This window comes from Aristolochia californica, unplaced genomic scaffold, assembly GCF_029961685.1.
Source record: "Aristolochia californica isolate CCGP_79_NKW_82.1479 unplaced genomic scaffold, dmAriCali1.0.hap1 SCAF_16, whole genome shotgun sequence".
Taxonomy (NCBI): Eukaryota; Viridiplantae; Streptophyta; class Magnoliopsida; order Piperales; family Aristolochiaceae; genus Aristolochia; species Aristolochia californica.
In genome coordinates this window covers 21,502,737-21,517,287 of record NW_027181837.1, presented here as the reverse complement: position 1 = coordinate 21,517,287, position 14,551 = coordinate 21,502,737, and the positions used below count along the sequence as shown (strand labels likewise).

General features: G+C 38.8%; 2 protein-coding genes across 2 annotated transcripts; one reads left to right on the top strand and one right to left on the bottom strand.

Moving 5' to 3' along the window:
• The first annotated feature begins 5,427 nt into the window (after window positions 1-5,427).
• Window positions 5,428-6,465, top strand: LOC137953706 (uncharacterized protein PHLOEM PROTEIN 2-LIKE A4-like). The gene is made up of 3 exons (XM_068801181.1): window positions 5,428-5,730; window positions 5,869-5,990; window positions 6,075-6,465. Exons 1-3 carry the CDS (start codon window positions 5,479-5,481, stop codon window positions 6,463-6,465), a joined length of 765 nt encoding a protein of 254 aa, XP_068657282.1. The 5' UTR covers window positions 5,428-5,478.
• Window positions 6,466-6,705: 240 nt separating this feature from the next.
• On the bottom strand, window positions 6,706-10,814 carry LOC137953705 (phosphatase IMPL1, chloroplastic). Its single transcript, XM_068801180.1, has 10 exons — window positions 10,412-10,814; window positions 9,848-9,915; window positions 9,573-9,706; window positions 9,021-9,109; window positions 8,792-8,849; window positions 8,646-8,698; window positions 8,093-8,191; window positions 7,878-7,991; window positions 7,192-7,293; window positions 6,706-7,032 (listed from the first exon to the last, which is right to left on the bottom strand). Exons 1-10 carry the CDS (start codon window positions 10,784-10,786, stop codon window positions 6,934-6,936), a joined length of 1,191 nt encoding a protein of 396 aa, XP_068657281.1. The 5' UTR covers window positions 10,787-10,814; the 3' UTR covers window positions 6,706-6,933.
• Window positions 10,815-14,551: the final 3,737 nt, after the last annotated feature.

The following is a 14,551-nucleotide window of genomic DNA, read 5'->3' as shown; positions in this document are numbered from 1 at the left end:
GAGTCTTGTCACTAGCAGCTTGTTGAATGAAGAGACAAAAAGAAAATCACTAGGTTATTCCCACTCTCAAGCATTGGTGTTTGAAAAGAGAGGTAGAAGTAAAAGTAAAAAACCTCAAGAGAGAGGAAAATCTAGAGGAAAGTCAAAGTCAAGAAGGAATCTTGAGTGCTACTATTGCCATAAGAAGGGACATATCAAGAGTGAGTGTCGGTTTCTCAAGAAAGCACAAAGGGAAGGAAAATATAGTGCCAAAGAAAAAGAGAATGAAAAAGATGAAAACACAATAGTGTTGGATAATGAAGTTGCCATTATGACTTATGATGTAGATTCTCTTTTAGCAAGTGATTTTGAAACAAGTTGGATTGTTGATAGTGGTGCTTCCTTCCATGCTACTCCTCATGTAGAGTATTTTTCTATGTTTCAGTCAGGTGATTATGGAACAGTGAAAATGGGAAACACAGGTTTTTCGAAAGTTAAAGGAAAGGGGGACATAGTCGTCAAAACTAACCTCGGGTGCAAGATGATTCTTCGAGATGTAAGGTATGTCCCAGATCTTCGCTTTAACATAATTTCTGCAGGTATATTAGATGAAGAGGGATTTGAGAGTCGTTTTGTTAATGGCAAGTGGAAGCTTTGCAAGGGATCACTTATACTAGCAAAAGGAATCAAGTCATGTACTCTTTACAAAACTGAAGTAGAAGTCATTAATGAAGGCTTGACTACAACCCTAGAAGCAAACTCATCAAATTTATGGCATAAGAGACTTGGACATATGAGTGAGAAAGGGTTAGAGATTCTAGCAAAGAAGGACCTTTTACCTAAAGGTATGAAAATTTCTCCTTGTGATGATTGTTTATTTGGTAAACAACATAGACTTACCTTTCCTAGAAATGCTCACAAGAAAGATACAAAGATTCTTGATCTTGTCTATTCTGATGTATGCTCCATGGATGTTAAGTCTCTTGGTGGTGCAGAGTATTTTGTTACTTTTATAGATGATGCTTCCAGGAAGATTTGGGTCTACACTATGAAATTCAAATGGGAAGTTTTTTATATATTTCAAAGGTTTCATGCCATGGTTGAAAGGGAGACAAGTAAACAACTTAAATGCTTACGTAGTGATAATGGAGGTGAATATACTTCTAGAGCATTTAAAGATTATTGTTCAAAACATGGAATTAGGCATGAGTTGACAGTTCCAATGACCCCTCAACACAATGGTGTAGCTGAAAGGATGAATCGTACCATTGTGGAACGAGTAAGGTGTATGCTTTCTACAGCTAAATTACCTAAATCCTATTGGGGGGAAGGTGTGAGGACTGCAGTTTATTTAATAAATTTGTCACCCTCTTACCCTTTGGGAGAGGATATTCCTCAGAGAGTATGGAAAGGAAAAGACATCTCTTATTCCCATTTGCATGTATTTGGTTGTAAAGCTTTTATGCATGTACCCAAAGAAAACAGGTCAAAGCTCGATGTGAAATCTATTCCATGTGTATTTGTTGGATATGGAGATGATGAATTCGGATACAGATTATGGGATCCTAAGAATAGGAAGTTGCATAGAAGTAGAGATGTGGTCTTTCATGAAGACAAAATCATTGAAGACCTTGAAAAAGTTGAGAAAAGTCAAAGTACTCCAGATATTACCTCATTCTTGCCTCCTATGTCCCTTCCTACACCAATTATTGAAGAAAGTGTAGAATCTCATGAAGAGGATTATGTTTTCCATGAAGATGTGACTCTTAATGATGTTGAATTGGGGGAGCAACTAAATGAACCCTCTCAAGAAGTTGAAGAAGAAGAAACTCCTATTGAACAACCAGTGGCTGAACTTGAATTAAGAAGATCTCAAAGAGGTAGAATTCCTTCTCAGAAATATCCTTCTAATGAGTTTATTACTCTTACTGATGCAGGTGAATCTGAAAATTTTCAAGAAGCTCTGAAAGATAAGAACAAGAATATGTGGTTGAAAGCTATGAAAGAGGAGATAAACTCTTTGCATAAGAACCACACCTTTGAGTTGGTGACACTGCCGAAGGGTAAGAAGACCTTGAAAAACAAATGGGTTTACAAACTGAAACAAGAAGGGAATAATAATGTCAAGTACAAAGCAAGATTGGTTGTAAAAGGTTTTAGCCAAAAGAAAGGAATTGATTTTGAAGAATTTTTTTCACCTTTAGTGAAGATGCCATCAATTAGACTGATTCTTAGTCTAGCTGCTAGCCTAGACTTAAAAATTCAACAAATGGATGTCAAAACAGCATTTCTCCATGGTGACTTAGAAGAGGAGATATATATGGAACAACCAGAAGGGTTCAAAGAAAAAGGGAAAGAACATATGGTTTGTAAGTTGAAAAAGAGTCTCTATGGGTTGAAACAAGCCCCAAGACAGTGGTATAAAAAGTTTGACTCCTTTATGATGGGTCAAAGCTACAAGAGGACCTCTACAGACCATTGTGTTTACTGTAAAAGGTTCCCAAATGGTTGTTTTATAATTCTTTTGTTGTATGTTGATGATATGCTAATTGTTGGGCAAGATATGAATTCGATTGACAGGTTGAAAAAGGATCTCAGCAAGTCCTTTGATATGAAGGACTTAGGTGCAGCCAAACAAATTTTGGGCATGAGGATTTCTCGTGATAGAAAGAAGAAAAAAATTTGGTTGTCACAACATAAGTACATTGAGAAGATTCTTGAGAGGTTCAACATGAAAGATGCAAAACCGGTAAGTACACCACTTGCAAATCATTTCAAATTAAACTCCCAACAGTGTACTTCAATTGAGAAGGAAAAGGAAGTCATGGAGAAGATTCCCTACTCCTCAGCAGTAGGAAGTTTAATGTATGCTATGGTATGTACTAGACCAGACATTGCTTTTGCAGTTGGTGTTGTGAGTAGATTTCTTGCAAATCCAGGGAAAGAACATTGGGTTGCTGTTAAGTGGATTCTCAGGTACCTCAAAGGGTCTAGCAAATTGTGTTTGTGTTTTGGTGGTTCAAAACCTATATTAGAAGGTGTTACAGATGCAGATTGGGCAGGTGACATAGATGGGAGAAAATCTACGTCAGGTTACTTGTTTACTTTTGCAGGGGGAGCCATCTCTTGGCAATCTAAACTTCAAAAATGCATTGCTCTCTCTACAACAGAGGCTGAATACATTGCAGCAACTGAAGCTAGTAAAGAAATGTTGTGGTTGAAGAGGTTGATGGGTGAGATAGGCTTCAAACAAAAGAGGTATGCAATTCATTGTGATAGTCAAAGTGCTTTGGACTTGAGTAAGAATGCTACTTTTCATAGTAGGACAAAACACATTGATTTGAGGTATCACTGGATTAGAGATGTGTTGGAAAATGATATGTTATCACTTGAGAAGATCCATACTGATAAAAACCCATCAGATATGATGACAAAAGTGGTGACTAAGGAAAAACATGAGTTGTGCACTAGTCTAGCCGGTATGGAAGATTGTGGTGAGCCCTCCTCATGGTCTGGAGGGGGAGATTGTTATTTTTAGTAGGAGGGGTCCAGCCCTTGAGTGGGCCCCACCACTAATCTCTTTCATGTGAAAGAGATAAAGAAAAAGAAACGAAAGGGGTTTTTCTGCATAGCGATAGAAACAGAGAGCTGGAAAAACAAAAAGAGGAACCAGTGCGAGAGAGAAATAGTGCGCGAGAGAAACAGAAAGGGTTTTTCGCCGTGAGCGAAAAACAGTGCCGTGAGCGAGAAGAAAAAGGGGTTTGACTGAGAGGAGAAAGAGAAGAGAAAGAAGAAGAGAGGAGAAAAGAGAGGAACAAAAGAAAGAAGGTTTTTAAAGCTTCTCCAAAGTCGTTTTTCTTTCATCCTTATTTTGGTGAAATCTCCATATCCGGTGATCTCTGACCTCTATTTATTTGGTTATCTCTCAATTAATGTGAATGAGTTTGAATTAGAAACTTGTTTTCTCTCATGATATTTGTAAACCTCAAGTTTGGGCAAACTTGAGAGAAATTGATATTGTAAGCCCATATTTAATACTAGAAGATTATTTGGATTTGCCCCGTGGTTTTTTCCCTTCACACTGAAGGGTTTTTTCCACGTAAATCTCGTGTTGTGGTTGTATGATTGAGCTTGGTTGTTAGAGCTTCCATTAAGAGCATTTGGTAGTTTGTGAATTTGCTTTGTGGTGTTTCCCATAACATATATTACCCCTCGTAAGGCAAATTACAGGAACGGGAACAATTTGCACGTTTTGTTTCAGTGAATTCATGCTCTTTCCGTCGGTTTGGCTGGCAAAGACTAGAAAGGGAAACCAATTGGTCAAAGACGAAGCGATCCAGTGAAGTACAAGAAGAATGAATAGGATTGAGATGCTCAAATCTAAAAATGTGAAAAAGAAACTCATATTAACTGCTTTTGGAAGGTTGTAGTCGGGCTCCCATGTGAGCCCTCACGTCTTGAGTCATCATTCATCTCATTTTATGTGATATTTTATTATGTTGTTATCTTTAAATACTGACATTTCTAGCTTAGATTGTGTGTGTGTGTGTGTGCGCGCGTGTGTGTGTGAGTGAGAGAGAGAGAGAGAGAGCTTGGAATGTCAGTGTTATATGAGATCCTCCTCTTGGAATTCCTCCACATCCATCTCTGAAACTAAGTGTCATACCACAATCAACAACATACCTGAAGAATTTCGAGCCCTTTCCTCTTCATCCTTGAAGAATCTGGCACTATTCTTGAAAGAAATTCAACTATTCTTCATTCCCCAGAACCCTGAAACGATGATCCAAGGTTGATGGATTTCCAAACTGAATTTAGAATTTTAGATTCGACGTTAATGGGAGTTTTTAGATGTTTATTGGGGGTTTTATCGATTGTAATAGTAAGCTGAAAGTTAGATATACTAGCAATATGAAGAATAAGAACTGAAGCCTTATTTCATTTAGGATACTCATTTTCTCTAATTTTTGTAATAAATGATTTAATTATTTTTTCCCCTTTATAAGTTGTAATCATTATGGATTATTCATGTCTCTTTAAATATGAAGAATTCCAGCGGTAGCTTTTTTTTTTTTTTTTGTTCTCTCTATTCCCAAAAGCGCACCAGATGCCTCTCACTGATTTTATGGACTAGCAATATTCTAATCGAGCGGTCTCTGAATCAACCGATGTAAAGCCATCTGCAACTCGGACACTTGGATTTTCCGGCTCTCTGATCAGCGATGATGTATAGAAAGATGCTTCTGCTTTTCAAAGGAATAAAGATGAAGGGAATCACTACGGAAATGTTCTCATGCTATCCTGATTGGGTCCCCAGAGAAAATAGTCAAAAAGAAGAGGAAATGGGTTCACCAGAGCAATAACTTATAAGGAAAACTTGTTCAAGTTTTGGAGAGTATAAAACTGTCAAGAAAGAGTGGAGAAGGAAATCTTGCTAAATCTCCCGGTCTTACCTGTGCAGAGGGAAAATTTCAGGTAAGGCTGAAGGAAGATTAGAAAATGGGGAACCAACCCTCTGTGGCAGGAGTAGCTCAGCAACAAGTTGAAGAGCCTAAGAATCACCCAAACGCCAGTGAAGTTAGGCCACAGGTGGAAGACACTAGGAAGCCTCCTCCTGGCCTGGAAGGACCCCAGCTGGAAGAAGCAAGGAAGCTTCCTCCTAATGCCGAAGTTACATCAGCGAAGGAGATCAACACTTCTAACAACAAGCAACCTATTGGCAATCCCCCTGATCATACTCAGAAGAAAGAGGCAAGATTAAATCGAACTCAAATCTAGTCCTACACTTGTAGAAACATACAATAATCATACACAAAACAAGAGGAAAAAGGATTTGTAATACCACAGAAGGAGATTCAGAAATCCAGAGATATTTATGCTCCCATGCAGGTTCAGAAGGAAGAGAAGAAGCCATGCCCCAAGAGCCACATAATCTCGGCAAGAGATCTTTCAATCACTTGGAGTGGAGATCCACGTTATTGGTCTTGGCTATCATGGAAAGAACCAGCAAGGTAAAAATTATATATAGAAGATTTTTGGTCTTGGCTGGCATACTTTGGTGAACATTTCTCGCTTTTGAACTTGCTATTTTGCAGCAACACACACATAGAAGTGGCTCACCTGTTGAACGTATGCTGGCTGGAGGTGCATGGCAAGTTTGACATGTCAAAGCTATCATCTGGACTCGTATATGAGATTGTGTTTGAGGTGATGCTCAAGGATCCTGCATATGGGTGGAATGTTCCAGTAAATCTCAAACTTGTAAATCCACTAGGACAGACACAAGAGCACCAGGAGAAGTTAGTGGAAAAGCTCAGAGGACAATGGATAGAACTTCATGTGGGAGACTTCAGCAGGACAAACAACGGTACAGGAGAGGTGCAGTTCTCTTTGTTTGAATACCATGGAGGACAGTGGAAGAGAGGGCTTATAATTAAAGGAGCAGTAATCCGGCCAAAGACTTCAATGAGTTCACTGATTCACTAAGGATATACAAGTTCATGCAACAAAAATTTCACTGTCAGGTGCTTATGATCATATCTAAGATGTCCTTGTACTTCACCACCTGACTCAAACCAAGCTTGTCATAAGAGTTTAAGATGTACTAGTAGTTTAATTTAGCAAAGCAGTGTGCCCCTCTTGTTGTTTAGCAATTGCATGTACTTCAAGTACTACATTATATCTTATTAGAATAGTAATGCAAGATCAGAAATGGAAGATGGAGTTAAATAATATATGGCATGGAGAGGGAGAGGGAGAGGGATAGAGAGAGAGAGAGAGAGAGAGAGAGAGAGAGAGAGAGCAGTAAAACAGCATGTTTCAATGGTTGAATCCTTGTCTTTGAATGATCATGTTTATAGTTTGTAGGTATTGAGTATTGTATTACCCATAAGACAGAATATCTGCTTTTGATGATAGGAAAAACTGACCAAATGCAAAAATTACGGAGATAGTTCAAAATTCTGTTTTGTAGTTTTCCGGTTTAAACCAGAGTGAAAAATCAATCCCTTTGTTCTTTAGCTTCTCAGTTGCCGGACCAATTCTTTGAAGAAGCTGCAAGCATAAAAATATTCACAAAGTCAGTTGTAGAACTCTATTTCATTTGGAAAGAAAAATATGTAGGTCCTCTGCTATAGTGACAAAAAGGAGACTGGAAGTTTTCTTTTTTAGTTTTTACCATATCATGCTCAATTCAGCAAAGGTAGCACTGACCTGACCATGCAGCCGACCATTAGAGACAAGAACTGATCGATCAAAAACACAAAATTTTCCACCATCCATGCAAGTCACCGCGCCACCAGCTTCTTCAACCATCTGGTTTATCATAAGAATATGTAAATAACCTTAGCATTAGTAATTAGTTGTTATCAAGATTACTTGTTTGTTGATAAGAAAAAGAATTATGCTAGTCCATTAAGAAATAAGGACTTCGAAAAGTATGATACTTCACAATCACTCAATATTCAACTGGAATGTAGAAACGACATTAGCAGAAAAAATCCAAAGCACAAGAAACCACAATTTGAGAAATGATTTCAGTGATAATGCTACTTAGTCAGTTTAGCAAGTGAGTAGGTGAAAAATGAGACATAACCTCAAATTCTAGTCCCATCCTAACTGAATAATGGTTACCATATCACAGAATAAAACATGCTTGAATTTCCATTACATTTTATCAATTAAACAGTAATAGAAAAATAAAATCATGATTAAGCCATATTAACAGGCTGCCTCTGTCAAGCCCATGCTAAAATCTTCAGGAAATATTTTCAAGAAGAAAGGAATATTCTTTTAAAGTAAGACCTCCCGAAAGATAGCTCAAGTTGTCTTTACATTTGAGCAGCAAAATACTTGAGCGAACAATGCAAACAAACGTATTTCTATGGAGTTAACAGTACCAGGACACCAGCAGCCATATCCCATGGCTTCAGACGATACTCCCAGTATGCTTCAACAATTCCTAGAGCTACATGACACATGTCCACAGCAGCTGCACCAAGTCGCCTCACTCCCTGGCACAAGTCATAAGCAAATTGGTAAAGACAACAACAAGAATCCTCAATAACACTATGAACTTTGCAGATGCATAAAGTTAATATCGTTAAAACAATACCCTGCTGATATCAGTGAATTCTTTGAATAAGTCTATATTAGTTGCCCATGCATCATCATGTTCATAACCAAAACCTGTCACAAGAAGAGATCGCTCCACCTAGGATAAGTCAAAGACAAGGTGAGAAGATTCCAACATGTTTTACTTTTTTGCAGCTTTTTTGAACCTTATGAAATAACGGAGGAGAACGTGCAATCATGTTTAAGGTTGGCACGTTCAGAATACAAAGAGATCAGATTAACTACACTTTGTCAACCACAGAGGTGGAGCTGTTTCTAGGACCCAACACAGTTGACAATAAAACTCCCCTCATATCTTGTGATATGCCCCCACTAGCCAGCTAATTTTTATTAAAATCAAATTGAATGAACATTCGGAAGTCTAATTTTTGGACTGGACAATTGGGAACATCTTAATGCTAATATAAAAAATAGCTGGTCCAGACACAAATTTTTACCTAGAAAATTAACAATGATTTAGATGTTTTGATAAGACAGGATTGAATACCTCAATGTTCCAGTTAGATGCTAACAAATTTATAGTTAAAATGTACCTGTTCAGTTTGACTAACATGCATTCTCTGTCCATTACAAAAGGCACCTCCTCCTATGATAATGAACAGCTACTTATCAGCTTAATAGTGTAATTGCAGAAGTCTAAAAAACACCAATATATAGCTCAACGTCTGTCAGTTCATACCTGCCGATGCAGAAAAGGTTCGTGTATTCCAACACATGGGCCCACCCACAAACTCTACCTAGGAGCAGATCACTTGAATAACTTAAGAGGGACCATGAGCAGAGAATGAGATTGCCAGTTCATAAATGCATAGAAAGTCTATTTAACCAAAAAGAAAAACAAGAAGCTTTAGAATGGCTTGATAGCAACAACAGCAGATGACAGTTCAGAAGAAGAAAGAGAAAACTACCACAGATGCAGCAGCTGGCTTCCCTCGGAATAGAACCCCTACTGATACTGCAAAGCTAGGATATCCATGGGCAAAATTTGTTGTTCCATCTAAGTTTCAGATGAAAATTGACCACAATCAACAACAATAATAAGATACAAAGAGAAAAAAGCTACAGAACATGCAGCAGTTGTTTGTTAGCCATACAGAACAGCCATTTCAAGCATACCAACAACGGAGTGCATTGACGAAAAAGTTCAGTCCTATTGAAAAGCATTGTCACTGCAAGCAACAGGCCTAGATGATCAGTTTGTCTAGTTGAATCCACGAGTCTACTTGAACTTATATCCATTCAGAAGTTTTGCTGAATTTCCAATTTCGAGTCATTGGCTATCAAATTGGTGATGTTTTAGATTTGGAACCATCCAGAAATGCAGTTCTATACCAGATCCAACTGGTCACCAGACACATAACCTCACAGAATGTGCAAGTGAATTACACATCAGATTGCTGTATTGTTCAAGTCCAGATTAGACAAACTACTAACAAAATAACAGAATAAATTTATCAAACCTAAAGGATCAATGCACCACATATAATCTGACGATGTTTCCCCAATAATTCCTCCTTCTTCCCCAAGAATAAGATGATCTTTGAAATTCTTCCGAACAACTTCAAGAATTGCAGACTCACTATTCTTGTCTGTGCTGCAAATAGCATGAGAAAATTAAGTTGCTTCCTCACAGCTGGAAATGAATGAACTTGCTCTCGTTAGTATTAAGAAAACTTTGCCCCATATATTAGCTGAGCGATTACAAACAACTCAAGTATTTAACAAAGTTTCTTACTCTGTCACCAGGTCTGTGATCCCTTTATAGTTAATGTTTCGAGGTTTATTCACAGCCTCCATCACAACCTGCAAAGAACCGCCATATTAGGTGGGAAACGGAAACAAGCATAAGAACATAGAATCTTTTTAGTTATGGAATAAAAGATAGACGCAAGTTAATTATTCCATACGAGATACCGTCATCCAGGTTACAAATGTTCTAAATGCAAGCCAAAGACAGAGTACAGTCACGCAGGTATAAGAATTGAACCAGTCCAAGAAACCCGAATTAGGAATTCAGCTTCCCAAACTGTCTAGCTCCAGAGTGCCAGATTATGTCGAGCCCAATCTAAAAAAACTCATTGAAGAGTACAAAACTTAATGCAATTCAGTACTTTTGCTTAATGTCACGTCAAACCAAATAAAGCCAAGTAGAACTCAAACATCTTAGAAATAAGTACTTACGATTAATAAGCTCAATGAAATCGAACCAAAAAGCCCACGTGCCATGAGAATTAAGCATCAAAAGAATGTTGAGAAAACATGCAGGAGTTCAAAAAAAGCTAGGAAAAAGAAAATAAACCTCAGCCCCTGTCTTTGCTGCAGTTTCAACGACTCCAAGGAGCTCATCTACAGGAAGCGGCCCCGTCGATTCCGCTCCAATTTTGGGATAGATTTTCTCAGACAGGACAGCCTTAATGCTGAATTTTTTCCCGGCTGTAGCAAACGACAACCTTCTACTCTTCACATTTTGATTTCCCTCAACACCCTTAAAACGTCTAATTGAATCCAAAGGAAGTTTCTTGTCCAAAACTGAAAAGAACGATCCGTGCACCTGGGAAAATCTGAGAGAAACACTGGGAGAAGAAGGTGAGAGACGACCCATCCGCAGAGAAATTCCCGCTTCGCAGACTGCAGCCGTTTGGAAAAGAATGGTCGGAGAAGAAGTCAAATTCATTGATAGAGAACGATGATATGAAATTTGTTTTCCTGGATGAGCAGCAGAGAGTCGACAGACGACAATCGAGTGGGACCCGCACAAATATGGGTTGGTACTGGGCTTTTTGACATGGATAGTCAATTAGCCTTCTTCCCAGTCCAGTTAAAGAAAGTGGCCCAATAAGGTCGAACCTTAAAGAGTGTTCAACTCTAACCATGGTTTATCGGAAAGTCAACTCTAACCATGGTTTATTGGAAAGGTTTTATTAGGAACGGTTTTACTAGGTCAGTGGACATGGCGGGTCAGGTTTTCCCAAATCTGACCCCGGCCCGACCGTTGCCGGTTCAAATGTAAGATTACTCAAATGCCCTTAATTAAAAGAAAAGAACGCTAAAATTCTCTCTGTTGCCGAGAGAGAGAGAGAGAGAGAGCTTTTGCGGAGGAAGTGATTGAAGGAGAGAGAGCTTCTGCGGAGGAAGAGATTGAAGGGAAATTATCAACTCTTATCCATTTCGGCAACCTCTTACCCCAATTCGTCAACCTTCTTCTCTGACGGAGTTGCATGAATTGGAGTAAGCAGTTGATCGAAATGGGAAGGAAGCTGGGATCGCGACGTTAAGTTTTTAATATGCTTCTTTCTTGATGCCTGATTCTTGTCGCTTGTTGCGGAAGAGCTTGCGGTTGACTCTTTGATCTTGAGGATAGTTTGCAAGAGTCCAAAGGTTTCAGAAATTTTCACTTATTCAAGAAGACGCTGCATCAGCCGGCTGGTAAGAATTTCTCGCTTGTCTTTTTTTAATTATTGCATGGGTGGGTTCTTTCCTTCTTAAACTTAACGAAGAGAGAATTGTTTTGGTTGTCTGCGTAAGTTAATATGTGGTGGCTGGTAATCAGGACAAGGCAAATACGTAGTGAATCAAGAAAATTGCAGAGGCTAAAGATTTAGAGGTTTTGATGTCTGATTCTTGTAGCTTGTTGCAGAAGAGCCGGTGTGAAGAAAAATTCTTATCAGATTTACTAGGAAACAAAAATAACAACACATTGTTTTAACGTGGTTCGCCCAACTTTGGCTACGTCTACATATTACTGCATTTATTTTATCATAGACTAGATATGACCCCAAAGGGGCAAGGTCGGCCAGTGAGACGATGGGGGATAAGCTTCATCGTCGAGAGGGAAATAGCCCGGATCACCAGCTAAGGCTCCTAAATGACAGCTCAATGATAAAGGAGGTAGGGGTGCAGAGACAGCCAGGAGGTATAACATTCTCAAATCACAACCCATAAAGGATAGATTTGTGAAAATCCAGCAAAGATCAATTAAGAAAATAGTGTAAACCTGTATGGAGATCCTGGTAGTTCCCCCCAGACTTGTCAGCTCCCAAACACCTCAAGCCAAAAGCAAACCAGATAGAGCCTCTACACTTCCTCTCTCGACTACTAGAGAAAAACGAAGATTACAGAGATGCAGATCTCCCGAACCCGGACACACCGAGGCGTTTCTTTTTTCTCTTCTCTGCACTCTCCCTCTACACTGAGGATACACCGAGGTGTTTCGTCCCCCTTTCTCTTCTCTGCTCTCTCCCTCTACACTGAGGTTGAAGACGCCCAATAGAAAAAGAATCAGCAGCATCGAGATGCTTCACGTGACGGTAAGGAGAAAAACCAAGTTTATTTTCTCCTTCTTTGTTACGCTTGAGTCCTGAGAAATTTTATTTTCGTTGTTACTGTTCCGGGACTTAACCTTGAGCCTTGTGCCTATAATTGTCCATCACATTTTCCTAGGCGCCCATGCCTCCTTTTACAATCTCCCACTTGAAGACTGATTTCAATTTGTCTTCACATATATCAATGCAGCATCATTTTCTCGGTCTCGTGATTCTTGTAGGCCAATTGAAGCTGAACATAGCTTCAATTTATCAATAGTCACCATTTTTGTTAGTATATCTGCATGATTTCTATTACCTTGGATCTTCTTCAGTGTTAGCACCTCATCCTCTAACAAAGATCTGATGAAGTGATAACGTAGTCCAATATGCTTAGTTCTAGAATGAAATGCAGAATTATTTGCTAGATGCATCGCACTTTGACTGTCATTGTACAAATCATTCATCTTTTGTTTGAATCCCAGCTCGGTTAACAATCTTTGAAGTCATATCATCTCTTTACTGGCTTTTGTTATTGCTATATATTCAACATCAATGGTGGATAATGCAATAATTTTTTGTATTTGTGACATCCAACTAACAGTTGTTGTGCCCACGGTAAACACATAACGAGTGGTGTTTCTCCGGTGATCAACTTCTCCTGCAAAATTTGCATCTACGTACCCTTGTACTTTCAATGCACCTTTACTAAAGTACAAACACTTATCTATGGCACTTCATAGATATCTCAAGATCCACTTTATTGTTTTCCAATGGGCCTCACCTGGGTTTGATATAAATCTGCTAACACCTCCCACTGCATGGCCAATATCTGGTCTCGTATAGACCATTGCATACATTAAACTACCAATGGCTGAGGCGTAGGGAACCTTATCCATAAACTATTTATCTTCTTCCGTGTGAGGGGACTAATCATTGGATAGGCATAAGTCTTTGTCCAAGGGTGTGCCAACTGGCTTGGCATTGTTCATTGAATATCTGCAAAACACGATTGATGTACTCTATTTGAGATAATTGCAAAACTTCACTTTGCTTATCTCTTGTGATTTGCATTCCGAGAATCTTCTTTGCTAGACCCAAGTCTTTCATGTCAAATTCTTTTGACAATTGCCGCTTCAAGCTTTTGATCTCATCTATATCTGAGCTAGCTATTAACATATCATCGACATAAAGTAGCAAAATGATATAACTGGACGTGTACCTTTTGAAGTAGCAACAGTGATCAGCATTGCATTTCTGGAAACCTTCCTTATGCATGAAACAGTCAAACTTTTTGTACCACTGTCTTGGGGCCTGCAAGAATGACCAGACCAATAAAGAGTTGTTGCATTGTTATGTAAAGACAGATTGAAATCAGTCTTCAAGTGGGAGATTATAAAATGAGGCATGGGTGCCTAGGAAAGCGTGATAGATAGCGATAGGCACAAGGCACAAGGTTAAGTCCCGTAACAGTAGCAACAAAATAAATTTTCTCGGGACTCGATCGTAACATAGAAGGAGAAAATAAACCTGGTTTTTCTCCTTAACAACTCGTATCAGAGTGAGGTTGTTGAGAAAATCAGCAACAATCCAAAGATAACCGGATTCAAGTGGGAGATATAAATTTTTCTTATACAAATAATCCTCTATCTGCATTTTTCTGAAACCAGAGTCTGCCCCATTAAACTTTTCAATTTTCACCTTCCCTTCATCTGCGGCCATTGCTCCTACTTAAATCTGGTTATCTTTTGGATCATTACTGACTTTCTCTACAACCTTGCTCTGATGCCGGTTGTTAAGAAATTTTTTTACCAGATTTACTAGGAAACAAAAATAACAATACATTGTTTTAACATGGCTCAACCAACTTGGCTACGTCCATAGACTACTGCATTTATTTCATCATAGGGAGAAAAAGTTCATAGTGTGTTACAACATTCTCAAATCACAATCCATAAGTCAATCTAGCACCGTAGATAACAGAAAGACAAATTTGTGAAAATACAGTAAAGATCAATAAAGAAAATAGTGTAAACCTATATGAGATCCTGGTAGTTCCCTGTGACTTACCGACGCCCAAACACCTCAAGCCAGAAACAAAGCAGACAGAGCCTCTACACTTCCTCTCTCAGCTACCA